The 18,535-nt window shown below is 42.7% G+C and overlaps 2 protein-coding genes across 2 annotated transcripts; one reads left to right on the plus strand and one right to left on the minus strand.

Annotated features, from left to right (window-relative positions):
* Position 1: 1 nt before the first annotated feature.
* chaf1a (chromatin assembly factor 1, subunit A (p150)) lies at positions 2-10,225 on the minus strand. The gene is made up of 16 exons (XM_086116720.1): positions 10,150-10,225; positions 8,645-8,689; positions 7,606-8,234; positions 6,756-6,800; positions 6,392-6,636; positions 6,236-6,317; positions 5,294-5,362; positions 5,006-5,223; positions 4,383-4,551; positions 4,169-4,249; positions 2,972-3,070; positions 2,642-2,891; positions 2,407-2,560; positions 1,733-2,045; positions 1,579-1,660; positions 2-609 (listed from the first exon to the last, which is right to left on the minus strand). The coding sequence occupies exons 1-16, from the start codon at positions 10,211-10,213 to the stop codon at positions 497-499; spliced, it is 2,658 nt and encodes an 885-aa protein (XP_085972846.1). The 5' UTR covers positions 10,214-10,225; the 3' UTR covers positions 2-496.
* A 1,975-nt stretch (positions 10,226-12,200) lies between these two features.
* On the plus strand, positions 12,201-18,152 carry scamp4 (secretory carrier membrane protein 4). Its single transcript, XM_086115958.1, has 7 exons — positions 12,201-12,334; positions 12,937-12,963; positions 14,027-14,155; positions 14,231-14,387; positions 14,849-14,950; positions 15,548-15,665; positions 16,366-18,152. Exons 2-7 carry the CDS (start codon positions 12,957-12,959, stop codon positions 16,549-16,551), a joined length of 699 nt encoding a protein of 232 aa, XP_085972084.1. The 5' UTR covers positions 12,201-12,334; positions 12,937-12,956; the 3' UTR covers positions 16,552-18,152.
* The last annotated feature ends 383 nt before the right edge of the window (positions 18,153-18,535 follow it).

Below are 18,535 nucleotides of genomic sequence, written 5' to 3' on the forward strand. Positions count from 1 at the left end.
TTCATTCTTGGTTTAATGATTTTTTTTCCTTGTTCAAGTATGCTTGCACAACAATACATATTTATATAAAACATTTCTCCGCTGGATCAAACTGTACAACTCTAGCAGCTATTCCAGTGAGCTGTGAGGGTTAGAAAATAATCGGGGTAAATGGCACAACAGTAAAGAAAAGGAGGAACCTTTAATCTGACTTCAACCTCTGGTAGCCTATTTACAATAACAACATTGGAACCGAATTTCTAAAATGTAAATAATGCTGTTTTGTTTTTTTGGACGCTTCTTGTCACAAGGGATGTGCCATAACTGTCCGAAAACACACCAAACCCAAGACACCATGCCCGAGACACCTTTGAAGGTAGCTTCCTGGCACTTGGCGGTAGGTCAATGCCAACATGAGCAGAATGCAACACTTCATCTCCCTCGCCACACCCATGGGGAGTGAATTGAGGACAAAGAAGGCCAGAGCAAGGAAGACGAGAAGCGCCTCGCCTTCTACTTAGGCCGTGGCAAGGGTTGGCGCAGCGCTAGCCACTGGGAGAGCGGCCATGTTGGACGGGGTGTCTTCCATCATGTTGCTTCCCTCGGTGGAGGATTTTTCGCTGGCTGTGCCTACAGAGCACAATGGACAAGGTGCACATTTTGATAGGGTGACGAAAACCAATAGTTGATAATTGTAATAAATAATAAGAATAATTAAAACAACCCTATGAAACTCACCAAACTCATGGAAGGGTAATTAAATCGACATATATTAATCCTATCAGTTTACATGCAAGAGAGACCTGCTGGGCCACTTTGAACTCTGTGGCTAACCAAAACAGCAGCACATAAGCATAACGTAGAATCCTACCATATGGTGCTAATGAGGTCCCTGCCTAGTATTAAAGGATGATTTGACATTATGTGGAGATGTTCCATTAGTGTTGACGCAAACACATGATCGCTCCGTTATATTGTGCGCATCAACCTCTCTGTTCCGGGGCCTACGCAGCCTGTTTCAGCCAATATTACAAGAAACGTCTCAAAACTAGTACAAAGTTATGTTATGCTTGTGGATCAACTTATGTAATTCAAAACGTACATTGTACAACTTAATTACTATGTTACTACATATTTTGAATGATATTCTACTATCACAACAATTAGAGAGGTCATTATTTTTGTAAGTGAACAAATTTAGCAACTGTTCACTACTATTAAAAAAAAAATTAAAGGGCAGTGGTATTTGTTATTTGTGGCGTTTTACTTTTTGCAGCAGTTTTGACAATGTAAATGCCACCAAACACAAGTGATTTACTCATTCACCGACAATGATGTAGTCGTCAAAGATCCATTTTTATTGGGCTGGCAGCCTAGTCAAAATGGATTTTTTTTTTGTACCTGTATAGCTGTCATTGGCAGTGAATGAGTTCATGTAGTCCATGCAATAGGGATGGAGAGAAAGTACATGTTTGGTACAAGAGATGAATTAGTTGTTGACAGAAAACAAATTTTGTAAAACATTTATTGAGTGGCAGGATAGGACCGTTCCTTCATAATGCAACAGCCAAACTTTGTTGGGTTTTTTTTTTTGCTCACCAGTTTGCATGGAGACGATGATGCACTCGTCGTCGTCCTCTTCGGTGTCAGCTTGAAAACCGTCAGCCTCCATTTCTTCTGTCTGACAGACGTTAAGAAAGACAATATGAGCGAAAAGCGTTTTCGTTTTCTTAAATGTATGAACATTGCTTACCTGTTCCCTGTCGTTATATCGCTTCATGAATTTAGTGATGGACATGCTGCCGGCGCTTTTCCTCTTGGAGGCCGCCGACGTGGCGGAAGGAATCTGCGGCGTGGAGGGAGAGTTGCCCTCTGAGCCCGTGGCTGCCTCCTCGCGGGATTCCTCCCGCGCACCGCTGGTCAAGTAGGACCACTGGCCGGGCACCGGGAGAGCCTCCAGGCCAAAGCGGGACAGGACATCCGCATGTACGTACCAGCAGCAGCGTCGGTAGGTGGAGCGCTTCTCATAAACTGCATTGTTCCGGATTAAATGCTTCAAGTGTTTTCTGAGGAGAAAATGGGAATCGTAAACTTCAATCGTCTTAGAGTCCAGACCTCCACCAAGGCTGAAAAGGATGTACTAGTACTATCGCATATATCACAACTGATGCAGCTGTCGTTGCACTGCAGTGCTTCAATTGCAGTCATATATCACCATCCATGGCTTTTTCATGTCAAAATTATGACTAAACCAGCACTACAAGTGTCACAACAGATGACGGTGCAAACCGATGATCAGATTAAGGCTGAAATTGTTCTGTTTGAGGTAAATATGTTCCCTTGACTGGGTTCAGTGAAAAGGCACTGGTGGACAAATGTCTAATCTACTGTTGACAGCTTCGACGCAGAAAGAGGCGATGGCCTTACCGAGTGGGTACATACGCCGAGCTCTCCGGGCTGGAGATTTGAGGTGGTGGTGTGGAGGATGTTGTTTTCCGCCGGTAAAATTCCTGAAACTCTGTGATGATCACTTTGCTGCTGTTCAGGTTGCCGTGAAGCAGCGGCAGCAGCTGACCAAGTACTACAGCGGAAAAAGTTGATCAAGTATAGGGCAAAGAGTTATTTTAAAAATAAAGAAAGAAAGAATACATCTCACACTTACACTGTGCTTCTCTGGTGCACTTCTCCGTCTGCTCCTCCGGGCTGGGGCTCATGTCAGTCTTAGGTAATGGTTCGATGAGGCACGCAGCATATGACTGCAGAAGATCTGAAACTGGCCCGTCACCCTCCCAGAGGCAGCCCCTCACTACCGGCTGCAACACTTTCATCTTGTTCTTAGTCGACATCAGTTCTTCCCACTCCCTGGCTTTCAGCCTCTGCTGCAGTTTCTGCCTTTCCAGGTCACCGCCATCCTAAAGAGGAGCATGGCGTTTAGGACACCCTGCTTAAAAGAACCAGACAAAAAATAAATGGCTGCTGTCGACCGGCATACCGCTTCCTCGAGTGCCCCCTCATCCTCCGAAAGATAGCCATGAGGAACGAAGAACCCGTCATTGTCGTCATCGTCCTCCCCTCCCTCGTCCTCATCCTCCTGAAAGGGGTGTAAACACTTTAAACTTAACATATCCAAGCCTTTGACAATTTAAAAGGTAGGCATATGCCCTTCACAATTTAAGACCGTTTCTAGATTTTGTTACCTTGACAACATGACAACTGGGGGGCGGAAACTGAGCTTTGCAACTTGGCAGGCTGCCTTACATCATCTCACCGGCAGCCGTTTTGGTTGCAACACTCAACTGACTCTTCAGGTGAAAGAGAAGATGTATGTATACTGCTAAATTAGCCACACGGCCTAGCCAGCCAGGCTGCCAGCATCCTTATTCAAGCCACGTTGTCTGGGATCAACACATTTCTAAGCCAAACTAGGGCAGACTGACCTCATGGCAATGCTGAGCAATGGAGCAAGCACATCAAAGATGGTGAGCTCATGGACTTCTACTCCTTGTAACCATCTGGAGGCGTTAGCTTAAACATCCACCCATCCATTTTCCGAACCGCTTGATCCTCACTAGGGTCGCGGGGGGTGCTGGAGCCTATCCCAGCCATCTCCGGGCAGTAGGCGGGGGACACCCTGAATCAGTTGCCAGCCAATCGCAGGGCACACAGAGACGAACAACCATCCACGCCCACACCCACACCTAGGGACAATTTAGAGCGTCCAATCAGCCTGACATGCATGTTTTTGGAATGTGGGAGGAAACCGGAGCACCCGGAGAAAACCCACGCAGGCCCGGGGAGAACATGCAAACTCCACACAGGGAGGCCGGAGCTGGAATCGAACCCGGTACCTCTGCACTGAGAAGCCGACGTGCTAACCACTCGACTACCGGGCCGCCTCAGCTTAAACAATTCAATCTTATTCCAAGAGCTGCACTGAGGCGACTTATTTGAACACAGTTATGCCACACTTTGGCTCGGCGAGCATATGCCCCATGCACACTTCTTCGTTGGAGCTGCTCCATCTTCGTGTCGGCGCACTTGGCAAACGAGCAGTCAGTGACTTGGCTGTGCTCAAAACAAGCTTTTGTGCCGATTGCGGGACAAATCAAATTTTATATTGACATTGATAATGTGTCTATCGCGATAAATACTGATATTGAATTATTGTCCAGCCCGAAACCAAACTCACCCCTTCACTGTGTGAGAGGGACTCCCCGGGTTCTTCTTCCTCCCATTCTTCATCACTGTCCACCTCATAGTCCAACAAATCCTGTCGTCCAAAGGGGGGCAACGACACACAGTCAAGCAATTGCCACAACATGCAAAAAACGAGCTCACTCTGATGACAAAACATTTGACTCGCTTGCTCTGTCATGGCACTTGAAAGTAGCATGCGGTCTTACAATGTCTTTTCGGAGGGGGCAGCGCGGTGAGATGTGCAAACTCGTCTTCCTCCAAGTGCCCCAGTAGGCTGGACGGTGGTTCTCATAAAACAGCAGCAGTTTCATAGGCCCGTACAGTTTGCGATCGGGTACACCTTCTGCTTTGGGCCCATCCATAGCTATACAATCACTGAGAAGAACACAAACACCAAACCGTTTGTGTTCAATGCTTTTCATTTTGAGAAGAGAGATACTCTACATGTTTTCACAATTAAAAAATGTTTGCAGACATCTTAATATCCTGGCATACCTTTGTGAAAACACACCAAAGATCACGTATGAGAAGTCAATTATCACCCTATTTTTAGATCTTAAATGAAATCAGTCTGCACTGTTACACTGCAATCTGGCAAAATTAACGGTTCACTCCATAAAACGTTTTCACAAATGGGAAGATTTACTTGCTTGTTACACTTGACTTTGCTTTCCGCGCATATACAGTAGGTAGGTTCTACTCTTCCGTGCACCAAGAAACTATTGCTTCCCAGAGCTATTTGCTTTGAAATGTTTCCAAATAATCATTTTTCAAACCCCGAGGGCAACAGTAAAATTTCAGTATTTCAAGCACCAATGGCGTATCTCACCTATCAGGGTTCATCACTGTGGGTCTGGTGGCACCGGAGCATCGAGGTTTCTGGCCGATCCAGTCCTTGAGTGAACACGGGCCGTTACTGGGCCGCGACAAACAACGGTCCAGTTCCTCCAGGGTAGACTCCTCGCACTGTACCCGGCACAACGGCGCCATGCACATGTTGTCCTTGATCTCGAACGGCGCAAACTTCCCACAAGCCACTGCGAGAGTCTGACACGCGAAGCGGATTCAAGGGGTCTGTTTTAAGACAGGTTACTTGGTCACATGGAGCTCAACTCACCTTTGGAGCCTGCTGGATTTTGGGTTTCTGGAAAAACCTTGTGATCTCTGCTTTCTCTGCTTTGAGACGCTAAAAATAAAGCACACCAAATTCATAATAAATGACCGTAAATTTGCCATTTTGCTCCTAAAATTTGAGACAGTTCAAGCCTATTTTTCAAGCATCAATACTTTTGATTAAAGTCGCAGTTTGGTGGAAGTATGATACAAATAAATGACTATAACCAGATTGTAAATAATTTTAGCAGTCAATATTTCCGAAAAATACAGGCAGCAATTTTCTTTCAAAAAAAAAAAAATTAATACATAAATATTTTGAAGCCGAAAATGCGGTGTTGTATGTGCTGCAATGCAAAAATTGGACCAGGGCACTCGACTAACTTTTCACACTTGTGCAGACAACTATTTTTCTTTGGTTCCACCAGCGCTTAAGTTAGGTCCACATCACGTTCAACACCACACTTTTACAGGTATCATCTTATTATAGGAAGAAAACGTATTTTACAGTATATTAACTGGTAAATGATTAACAATGTGGCCAATGCTTTTGTCTTGCAAATTTCTCCATTGTGGGACAAATAAAGGTTTTCTTATCTTAACAATGTCCCTTTCGGTGTAATTCTGCAAGGCGGACAACTTTCTGAACTCTACTCTTGGTATTTAAAGTGCCCTCTGCAATGCGGCGATCCCACATGTTTACCCACATGAGTGAGTAGCCGCTCATGTTGAGTATTCAATAAAGTTAAAAACGACCTGCACCAAGAGCAATCAGACGATGGTCCCACCCTTGACTATATTTCAATGGCAGAGACCGTGATGCACGTGGCCGTTGTGTGAGGCTTTTGTTTTGAGGAGACTTTTTTCCAGGAGTCCGTTTGTACTAGGGCAGCAAAGGAAAAAAACCTGGGCAATCTCGAGCCATGAGCTTTTGCCATGAACTCACGTCTTTCTCTTCTTTCACCCGCTTCTCTTCTTCCTTTATCCGCTTCTCTTCTTCTTTCTTACGTTTCTCCTCAAGCTTGGCCCTGTGAGAGAAAGGTGTTTAACACGGAGCAGTGAAAACAATAGGACGCTGGAACTTTGCAACGACGTGACTCACTCCAGCTTGGATTTGCGCTGTGCTTCCTTCGCTTTTTGCTTCTCTGCCTTTTCCCGCTCCTCCTTCTCCTTTTTCTCCCGCTTCTCTTGCTCATCCTTTTCCCTCTTCTCTCGCTTTTCCTTTTCGCGCTCCTCTTTAAGCTTGCGGCTCTCTTCCCTCTTTTTCTCCTTGGCCGCCTTGGCCTCTTCCTTTTGCCGCGCCTTCTCCTGGCGTAGGCGTAGCCTCTCTTCTTGCTCTTGAAGGCTCTTGAAAAGGGGACCAAACAAGAAGGTGGATTTTTCTTTCCAGAAATAATTTTAGGTCATACCAAAGAGTCATGAGTGCCAAATTATTTTAAGAAAGGACACAACCCATGAAGTCTCACCTTTAAAGAGCGTCTTTTAGGGATTTTAGGAGTGGTTGTTAGCTCCTAGGAGGGAAAAAAATAGTTAATTTAATTTGACCGAAAGGTGTCAATTTTACCTCTGTCATCAATAATCAGATGATAGATCATTTTATTTTTTGTTACTGACCAGTCAAGCCACAGATTATCACAAGAATTGCAAATCTGAAATGACTTTCGATGCAAACACCAATTGAGGGAAATATTCAGACCTCCCTTAAAAAGAGGGACCAACTGAGCCTTTCATGTTGTCACAACTCAGCAGTCAATTGTATATCTGCGTTATAATTGTTACTGCAATAAAATTATGCAAGACCCTTTGCTGCGGTTCACGCGTAGGAAGACGTTCTCACAGCAGAGCTATATTTAGTTATCGGCCATCGTGATAATACATTCTCAAAATGTATAAAATATGGTGTCGTGATCCAACCAATGTTAGCAAAAAATATATAAACATTTGTGGACTTCAATTGTTTCTCTGAGGTTAGATTTGTTTTGCTCAACCCGTATTGTTTTGTGTTTTTTGTTATTGTAAAGTGTCCTTGGGTGTCTTGAAAGGCGCTTATAAATAAAATCTATTATTATTATTATTATTATTTTACACTGTGTAGTTTTCATTTTTCTTTGATTCTACTGTACATTGTATTCCTTTGATTCTGTTTGCCTGGTGTTTAAAAGACAATGCAGCTCCTCCGTACACGTGTAGTATGGATGTTAAATTAACAGCCGTCTACAATGATCATTCCATTTTCTATATTGCGAGCTGCTCATTACAGAACAAGAACCTTTGTAGGACATGATGTGAAAGGCACGTGGTCATGCGAGCACGTACTGTCGTAGGCGTGGTGGCGGGCGTGTGCTCGTCCATTTTAGTCCTCTCTGGCGAGCTCTCGTGCATGGAACTGCCCGACAAATTTGATTGCGTTGACTTGTTGCCAACACTGGACACATTCCCCGACGCATTCTGCTCATCTGGCTCGCTGTCGGTCTCCTGTGTTGTATCAAGCGGTAAGATCCCATCCACCTCTACCACCTCAGCCACCACCACCTCGTCATCTTTATTTTCTGGGATTTCTGTGCAATCTGACATGTGCGAGTCAGCACCGCGATCCACGCATCTGGAGTTCCCACACGACAAGCTTGTGTCACTGTGTCGTCTGTCTTTTAATGTGCGGCTGGGGGTGTGGAAAGGATCTTGACACTTGATCGGAGATGGCCCATCGTCGGTCAGATCTATAACGTTCTCATCTGAGGTTGAAGTGCGCCTTTTGCTGAGGAAGCAATCGAGGGGTCCGCGACCATTGACCAAGGGGGGCCGACTGAGCAAGGTGAGCAGAGAGGACTCGCTGTCATTCTCCCTGTCAGAGACTCCCGATTCAGGGCAAACATGTGCACGGGGGCGCTTCGGTGATGGCTTGTTTTCATTTGGTTCCTGGTTCAGGCGCTTGAAAGGGAGGCAAGCTGCATGCAGAAAAACCAAGTAGAGTTAGTGAAAATGGCTGTTATAAATATGCTCAATATCGTTGGGAATAATTAAAGAGGACATGTTATGAAACACAAGTTTTAAATTGCTTGAGTAGAAAGAGATGTTTGGGGTGGCTGCTCTCTCAAGTGTAAAATAAACAACCAAGTGAATCTCTTGTAAGTGAAATGTCGGAAATGGTGTCTGTGAGAAAGTTGTTCAGAACTATGAATGTCCAAAATGTGTGGGTAGCCATTTTAAAGACTTATATAAATAATCGGAATTTAGGGCCTATTCTCGATTCAACTGAATTCTGTACACCCCTGACTGCTCATCAGATTAGGAAGGTCTACCTAAGAAAGTCAAGTCAAAATCTATGCATGCAAGAGGCATATTTGTCCATATTTACCTTGTACAAGTTTCTTGTTGGCGTTATTTGGTTTACAATCCATACCTGAAACAAACAAAACAAACAAAAAAAGCTGGACATTAGAAAACATGCAACAATGAACTGGAATTGAGCATGATCACAACATTCAGTTTTCTAATCAGTTAATTTTCTGTCAAAACGCTAAAAATCACGGACACTGCAGAGCACTGATAGCTCATCATGATTATTTGAAGATTATTCAAATGAGTTTCAAATGATAAAGTGTTTGGGGATGTACTTTGGGAACGGTGGGGCTCACTAACACCAGCAACGCAAGGAGTTGTCAAGTCACTTTGCCTGCACTGACATGAAAAATGAAAAACAGCTTGAACTAACAAAAGGAACATTTCTGGAGTTTTGAAACGTGTAACGAGCTCATGACAAGGTGGTCTATGTGTGAGGGTAAATTGCCTGGTGTGCGACCTGAGTTGCCAACTGCTCAGTGTGCTGTGGGACTTCTAAGAAATTAATAATTGGGACTTGTACACGATAAAATGCAACAAAAAAAATTACGTGTCATAATCCTTGCATGTTTTTTTTTAAATAAAAACACGCCAGCCATTTATTATCATTGTAATAGTATCGTTGTAAATATAAGTTCAAATACTGTTTCAGGGTTTGGTTAAGACGGTAAGAGTGTATTCAATATTAATATAGGCAATAATAAACATGGTGAGGGGCTATATGCTCCAGGACTTGGTCCCAAACTCCCACGAAGAGAGACGTTTCACAGTTTTGTACTTTTCATGACAGGTGTTGCAATACACGTCACTTTAATTTCCTTGAATAATGGTGCCCATTTGGCTCCAAATGGTTTGGTTTGTTCTCCCGCCACCCACTGGTGTAATAACAGCAATAGACCTACACACCAGTGACGCTTCGAGGCAAAAAAAAAAAAAAAAAGCCTGCGTGGCCGTGAGGAAAACCATAAATATGAATTACATTTCCCGGAAAATAAGTCCCAGACGAACACTTCCGAGTGTTTGTCTATGCCGGAATGTCGCAGTTTGGGTAGGCGAATTCAATCTGGATTCTGTTAGTTTAGCAAAGCTAGCCCAAAAAGGCTAATCAGACAGCGGCGGCTCCAGCTGGATCATCCTGTACTTGAGCACCTTCGAACGGCGAGGGGCCTGGGGGGTATTGGCGGCCGGTGTCGGGATGGCTGAGGCCCGGTGTAGACGGTGAAGTGAACTGGGCCCGGACAGTTGGACAGAGTTGTGTTTCGTAGAGTTTCACTTCACGTAAGAGTTTAACTGACAAGTCTGAACGACAACTTAACCGCTTACAGGCGACGAAAAGTTAGCATTTACGCGAGGCCAAAGCAACATTAGGAAAAACTGCCAAGCAAGTGGACATATTTCTAAGTTTCAAACATGTTGTGTGCCACCCAATAGCATGAAAACGCACCCCGCCAATAACAAAATGACATTTACACATGTATGTATTTTCTGATACACTTCGACAAGCTAGTGACATTAGCATACCTCGTTTACGGGGAGTGGAAGCTGCCAAGTGCCCCTCGGCTGATGGTGCCTCCGCCGTCAACATCCTTGAACCACTAACCTGGGGGGGGGGGGGGGGGGGGGGGCTCTCCGTTGGATGAAGTGTCGGTGTGCCGGCACGTAAACAGCCCCGGTCGAAGGGGGAACTTTACCCTCTGTCACTAAATAACCGACATGTATCACTAATTTGTGTCCACTGAACTAGCATAACTTTCGTCCCCAGCACAGTACCTCCGCGACTTGCCCGCTGCCTGCCTCGCGCTCCTCCTTGGAATTGGCGGGAGTATTTTGCTAGCGTCAGAAACTACATCTGATTGGTCAGACGCAAGGCATCGATGTAAACTTGAGCGTTTGTTTTGTATTGCCCATACGCGCGTCTTGAAAAACAGTGCACTGTTGGTCAATGATTAAGATGGAAATTTATGTTGCTACGGTTTCCATCAATCAACGTCAAATATTATAAATTAGTTTCTAAATGTAGACTGCTGCATCTTTGTGTGATTAATTACTAATCCGGATTACGGAGATGTCATGCACATTAAACCTAAGGTTTCCGATTATATGTCGTCCAGACTCTTGCATTGTGCCTTCTGATTGGCCACCAAGTTTGGCGAGCGGGGTTCAATGAACCCTAAAAGTCGGAATTCGGACAAATCACGTCTCAATTACCAGATGGCCCGAAGGAACAAAATAGTGTGCCTCATAATTGTCCCTCCTAGTCGGTGAAGATGGTTTGTAACATTGTACCTTTTTGTGGCGACAGCAGCTAAAATAACAAAGCTGAGAAATAATATTGAAACAGGAGAAAGAATGACCAAAGGAAGGATATTGCTGCCACACTAGGGAAAACCGTTCTGTAAGACGTTATAATGTAATGAAATTCACGTTTTAAGGTCAGAAATTTCAAATTTCCAATTTTAATATATTAAATATAGGACCACTTTATAATGTGACAAAATTCCCTTTTAATTTAAAGGAGGAGTCAAGTTATTTTTTTCTTTTATATATTGTAACGCCCTTCAATGCAGAAAGAAGGATGCACGCAGTCGCTGATGTAATCTGTCGTTTTTAATAAACAAAAAGAGCAATAACACACATTATCGGAGTTGCTGTTGGCCACAACTCACGCCCATGCGCTCCACAATCATAACTGCCGGAGCCAATATTCCCCCAACCTGGCTCGTCCCCTCTCTATGATGTCACCAAATACAAGAAACAGACACAGTATTACAATATGTTCTATGCACCCCCGCTAGTCTAACAAATATTCTAATTAATATTCTGTTTGTGGAATATGAGTTAAGAAGCTAAATCAATCCATTTTTAAGGTTCGATTCCACGACGGGGAGTTTCAGCGTTTTCTGAAAACAATGGGCAACTGTGGACTGTGACTGTGTCAGCAACTCTGGCCGTGTTTTCACGACAAAGCGGTCAAAAATGTGTCGGGAATTGTTTTGCAGTACCACTGAAAATGAATGGGACGCGGGAGACGAGGGTTCCATTTACCGACGGCCAATTCTCCTCTTTCATATGAAAAAAATCAACTGTACAAAACAGATAATGTATTGTTAATCTATGTTATTTATTTATTTTCCGAGGCCATCGATTTTCTGAGGTACAATTAATACGTGGCGTCATCAAGGTTGGACGCATATATGTGACGTTTTAGCTAGTGACGCCGAAACATCTGTCCACTAAACTAAAATGCAAACATTGCTTATTCACGTTGTATTTGCTCATGAAATCAAATGATTTTAGAAAGTCACTTCCATGGACCGTAACATAAAATGCACTCACTAGCAAGCTTTCAGGTACTGTACGCAATTTAGTGTTTGTCATTCTCCGTAATATCATTTTCTGTTTAGTGGAGAGTATTTAAAAACGTTGTTTCAATTTTAACACGCACATGTAAGCACAAAGCCTTTTGAACTTTACGTTTTATCGCGTGGGCGGCTTTGGAGTTAAAAGTCACGCGCTTCCTGTTTACTAGCTTTTCCTGCATTGTAGGACTTGTGGTTTTTCCCGCCCTTTAGTACATTGAATGTAACCGTTTCGGAACTACAGTCGCTTCAGTCCGGCGCAGCCGCAGTTGTGAGTTTAATGGGCGGGTCGAGGAAGCGCCTCTGGAATGATTTGCCGACCACCCCTCAGATATCGACGTGAGAAGGTAAACGCTCTCTCGCTAATAATGCATATTTCGTCATATTTAACTGAAATGTACGCCTCGTTTTTATAGAAAAACCGTCCCAAATACACTTACTTCTATAAATTGGGGGTTAACGGTTCTCACAAGTTACACAGGAAGCCAAACCGACTCTGAGCCGTTTATGTGCATTAGACTTTTTACGCTGTCTCTTTTAGAGATGCATTGGTTACCTAATTTTAGGTAACCTTTTTAGTTCAAGGCTGTAATAACCGTGATAAAAATATCACGGTTAAGGGTCAAGTGTGAGCCTTAATGGAGACTTCTTTCTTCTTACTTTCTTTCTTTCTGATTGATATAAAAATGATTTATTAGATATAAACACATAACGGGGTAGGACTAGATAAGTTTTTTACTTCTTCCTACTCCCTTGAACATAATAACTGTGTTGAATGAAGACTGATTTCTTTCATTTTTACTATTTTATTTACCTTATTTTCTGTCAAATTATTACTGTATATGTTTTATGTTCAATAAACCAAACCGAAAAAAAATATGGATAATGATGAAATGAATGGTACCTCCTGCATGACTGCTTGTTTTTTTTCATGTATTTATCTTTTTAGGGCGACGGAAGGATTACAAGATGACAGGTTTGTCAGCGTTTATAATGCAAAGGTGTCAAACTCGAAGATCAAAGGTGTCAAACTCGAAGATCAAGGACAAGATACAGCCCCCTGTGTAGTTTGATGTGGCCCGTGAAAATTTTCTTCAATTTTGCAAACTGAGCCATGAAAATGGTAATCAAATAAGGGGCAATTATGTATTATCATGGGATGATTAGGGCTCGTAAGAAAGGGGCCATAATGTAGCTCCCAGTACAGTAAGTACACCCGTAAATAAACACAGTGCTGCTCAGTTTCTGGCCAGTATATATTCATTACTGACTGGTACAAATGCAATTTCTAGCTACATTTAAACAGCCTCTCACAATAGGGATGAAACAATTATCCAAGTAATCTGAATAATTCAATTACAAAAAAGGTTGAAGCAAATTCAAACTTGAAGTTCCCCAAGGATACTTTTTCCCCGACTCATTTTACTCCACTCAACTCACCTGTATTTATAGAGCAACCACAGCTGTATACACAGTGCTGTACATGGAGCAAATATATATACAACAATATTGTTCTTCTACTTTCTTACTTTCATAACTTTGTTGCTGTAAATTGGGAATTTCTCCATTGTGAGACGAATAAAGGTTTTCTTATTCTTATTATAAACAAATTAATAATGAAGACAGTAGAAAGCACAAAATAGTAAAACTAAGATCAAGTCTGAGTCATGCTGAGTCAAAAGCCAAAAAATACAAATGAGTTTTGATACGAATTTTAAAGATGTGCAGCGAAGACTCCAGACACAAACACCACTGCGTTGAGGAATAATTTAACGCAATGGCAGGAAGCCAGGCCTTTGGTACAGCTGCCGCTGTTGTGAAAGCGCTATATCAAAATAAGGATTTTTTTTCACACTTGCAAAGTGGAACGTGCCAAACCATTATTTTTGACATACCGTTACACCCTCAGGGATCATACAGTTATGTGGCTTCAGCGTTGTAGCCAGTCCCTTTAGGCCGCCTGCAAAAAAAAAAAGACAACAGTGCTGTATTTCATCTTTCAATTAAGTATTGGCAGGTTAAAATGCTTTCTCTTGCAGAACGGGCAAACAACTTTCCTCCCCTGCCTAAATTCATAAAAGTGAAGCCATGCTTTTATCAGAATATCCAGGAGGAAATTCCCGCCCAACATCAGCAGCTGGTGAAGCGAATCTTCACACTTTGGATGAGTGAGTTGTGTTGGCTTGCCTAGCAGAATGCCACTACCTGTTCTTGGTCAAGTCGAATGCTGTCATTCACTGCAGTTTATTCGGCGACACTGTGCTTGAATGTGATTGGCTGCATCGCCTGGTGGGCCGCTGGGGGTAATGGCTCCAACTTTGGCTTCTCATTGCTCTGGCTCATCCTCTTCAGTCCTGCCAGTTACATCTGCTGGTTCAGGCCCATCTACAAAGCTATCAGGTGTGTCTCTGTCTGAAGGCAATGATCTTTTGGCCAATGCAATTACAGCAGAAGCAGTACAGATATCAATTCCGTGACGCTGGATGTAAATCACGACACATACATTCAGAATAATGCTACGTATTAGAGATGAAACAGGACCAAAGTTTATTCCACGATTATCTCTATTGTTACACTGTCACCAAAAGACATGTGCCGTTAAAAAAAAAAAAAAAAAGTTTCTTTCCAAACAATTTTTTTTCATGCCGGTGGAAATTAGGTTTCACCTGGCCAGCTGATGTTATGACACTTCTACATATGAAATTCCTACATTTAGAAGTAATTTTTAAAATCCTGAGTATTAACTCCCGACTCCGAATTTGACATTATTCAAGGGATTTGACCATCACGCAGTCACGGTATTGGAAACAAAGAAAATCATCATCACCAATTGATGTATGTGTTTCTGTCTCTTTCAACAGAGCGGATAGCTCATTCAACTTCATGGTCTTCTTCTTCATCTTCTTCCTTCAGCTGGTGCTGGCTATCATCCAGTGTTTAGGCATCAGCAACTGGGGCGTGTGGTGAGTTGCAGTGAGCCATCTTGCCAAAGAAGCACAAAAAAAGTCATTTGTACATCCATTGTGGAAAGCTAACGGTTTCGTGATACTGACGTCCAAATTGCTCACATTTTTAAACACGGGAAATCATGTAAAATGACGTTTCATGTTAATTTGTTCCAGACGCCGTCAAAAACTGAATTGCAAATTACCAACATTGTTTACTGTCACATGATTAAAAGGAGAGGATGACCACTCTACAATATTATACAATTAAAGTAAAATTGCTAACCATATAGAAACAGTCAACTTGAAAGGAAACATTCCTGAAACTGAAAATTACACTCGCTGATAAAATTTCACTAAAATTCTTTCACTAAACTAGGGTTTGAGAAAGTGAAAAACCGATTTTTTTTCCCTTCACACAATTTAAAATACAATACTATATAAACAAAATGTGAAAGTGCAACAGCATATGATCAACACCATTTGTGCCCTGTTTATGTGCAACATCTCACGCTCACTCTCACAGCGCTCGTGATGCTTTCTTTTGGATACATTTGGCTAAAGCTTGATGCCTTGTCCGCACTAATCCTTCTCTTGTTACCTGACACCACATAGTGGCTGGATTGCTACGGTGACATTTTTCAGTTCCAATGCAGCCGCCGCCACAGTGATGCTTCTCACCACGCTGCTCTTAACACTGGTGACCGCCTTAATGGCATTGGTGCTCGTCAAGGTGAGAGGTCTCACATACACATACAGTACTTTCCCATAGCAGAGGTGGGGGACCAGGGTCATGTGACTCAATTAGACTCAAGTCACCAGTCTTGGGATTTGACTTGCTTGAGTTTTGCCACAGTACTTGGGACTTTCTTGAAAGTCAAGAATTGACTTGCAAACGTTGACACATGCAAACGGAGATGGCGGCGCTGTTGGACAGTCTGCGTTGGTGCGGCTGGATGGATGGCTTGTGGAGCCGAGGATGAGGAGAGAGGAGTGTGGGTGCGGATGCGGATGCACATTTGGAACTGAGAGTCGTCGCTTGGAATTGAAGCGGATCTACATGGGACAGGAGAAGTGAACCAATCTCTTTTTCGTCAATGGACGCTATGGCTTCTTGTTTACTTTGACACTTAGCTTGTAGCAGACGTGCACATTTTGAGCATGACGTCTGTGATCCACTGGTGAAAGGACACTTTGGTTCTCTCCTCTTTCATTTAGAACTGCTTCAAACAACAAAGCGTATGAGGGAAAAGTGGTTGAGATTGCACGACTGTCCGTGTTTTTGTTATGTGTTGTGTTTATTATTTTATTTTATGTCAACTCTTTTGTAAAGCGCTTTGTTACTGCTGCAGCTGTTGTGAAAGCCCGATATAAATCAGGATGTATTGTTCTGTACAAAATGAGCACCTCTCACTGTTCTTCCACCTTCACAGGTGCACAGACTGTACCGTGGCAGTGGGGGCAGTGTGACACGGGCTCAAGAAGAGTGGGGCACCGGCACTTGGAAGAACGCGCCAGCCAAGAGTGAGTTCAGCACTGTTGACCAGATGGCTCAAGGCCCCAGCTTGCCCGAGTACCCTGCAGCCGTACCCAGTTATGTGGACAACCGGAGCTGGTAAAAGTCCAGCAACACCCCTCTCACCGGAAGAGACAATTACAGCGCAATAGATGCAATTTTATTCCCTATCCACCCACACATCTTTGATGGAGGACAGTATTTTCTTTGTACGCATTTTTGAACGACAAGTGTTTAGTGTGGTGCCTTTAATTTAATTTGTTCTGCGGCCCTGCTCATATACTATGATCTGACCCAAATATCAAATCATCTTTCCCCACTGAAATGAATGAAAATACAATCATTTTACATTAGCCTTAAAAACAAATGGCTCACACATCATTTCATTTTGGGAAAAAAATGCACCAGAAATTCATGTAGGCAAAGACTCTCCCTAATTTCCGCGATCGATGCATGCTAAATTTAGCTCCTCCCCAACATACAACAATGTTAGTGTCGGAGTTGAGATGTATCAGATCAACAAACATACTGTACTTAGTTGACACCAATGAGTACTTTCCTTTGGCCCCGTCTTGTGGCCTCTTAGAAAGAAATATCACAAGAAATTTTCAAAAAGTGAGATTTTCAGGAAATTGGTGGGGGTAGAATCCAGAGGAAAAAGAAAACCACAAATAGGTAAATTTGTAAAGAGGAAAACACGAACAGGCAGCGTCTATTATAATGCAGTCTTAAACAATGTTGTTATTCTGTACGTCAAGTGAAACTGGAATTTAATGAATAAAGACTCAAGGGTGAATCATTTTGGAGTGACCACCATGTCGAAACCTACCGGGATGCTGATCTTCATTAAAGACTCCAAGTGTCCATGTAATTTTAACGTCGCGCAGGGACTCGCAAGGAAAGTCTTCATCGGAGATTACTTGCGTGCTATAGTAGGAGCTCCTGTTGTGTCTCGCGACAGTGCCAACTGGGTACAGTAGTAAATACAACTATACTACCGTTCGCCTAATAGCATATTTGCCCAAGTTATTATTCAACATTTTCAAAAACACACAACAAATTTAATGAATTGCCTCGATTCAACCTTTTTGGATTAACATGACCCTGATGACTGAGAATATACACTGACATAAAGAACAAAGTCACATTTTAGCAAGCACATTGTTTTGTTTGTTTGTTTTTGTATATTCCTTTTGTGACAAGTTTAAAATTGCAATTTTTTTGGTGTGTGTGTATAGACTGCCATATTAATAAACAACAAATTTTTCTTTGAGAACCCCATCTCCCGATATTGTTGAAAGAGCGACACTTTTGATGGTGAAGCGCATGTGCCTTATCTACTGTATCATCGAGTCTTAAGACATCTGACTTTGCTTTCGGAATATCAATCATGTGTTTTGCATGTGATGGATTGTCACTTGGACTCGCTGAACTAAGTTAGTAAACAACGCTGGACCAGACCTTGTTTGCGATTTTGCTTGTTTTGCCGTCTGCATTTGCTTGTCTGCAGATTCCAGGTGGGCTTTACAAAGATGTGTTTCGTCCAGCTCTTGTGGCCTCTGGTGAAATTTGAGCTTCAATTTCAGTACAATATATTTGTTATATACTGCATATGTAACAATGTGTATAGTGCCTGTGCATTTGGGTCAAGACTGTGAATGTCAAGCTGGAAAACAAATAAACAAAACATTGAATGGAAAAGAAGATGGAATGGAAGGTTTCAACTGAACAGTTGTCTCAAATTGCCTTATATACCTAGACATCTATCTGGCACAAGTGGTTATCATACCGCTATCTCCCTCACAGGTTTTGTGCTGTGGATTTACATTGCGAGTGCTCAGGGGTCCTCTGGCATTCCAAAACCATGCATTTTAAACGTCCATAAGAAACAGAATTTTGGATGGAGTTCTATAGCACTTGCACAATGGGAGTTGACGTTAAAGAACCCTTTAGCAGGAATGACTTTCAGTGTGAAAAATGGCTGAGTCTATCGCGAGTGTGTGTTACAGGCTGGAAACAAGCTGGTTATTTCCTGGTGAAACTTGCGATACCATTTCTGGAAGAGGTGCTGTATTGCCTTGATAACC

Source organism: Hippocampus guttulatus, chromosome 7 (assembly GCF_054856545.1).
Source record: "Hippocampus guttulatus isolate MCC_2025c chromosome 7, RoL_Hgut_1.0, whole genome shotgun sequence".
In the NCBI taxonomy this organism is placed as follows: Eukaryota; Metazoa; Chordata; class Actinopteri; order Syngnathiformes; family Syngnathidae; genus Hippocampus; species Hippocampus guttulatus.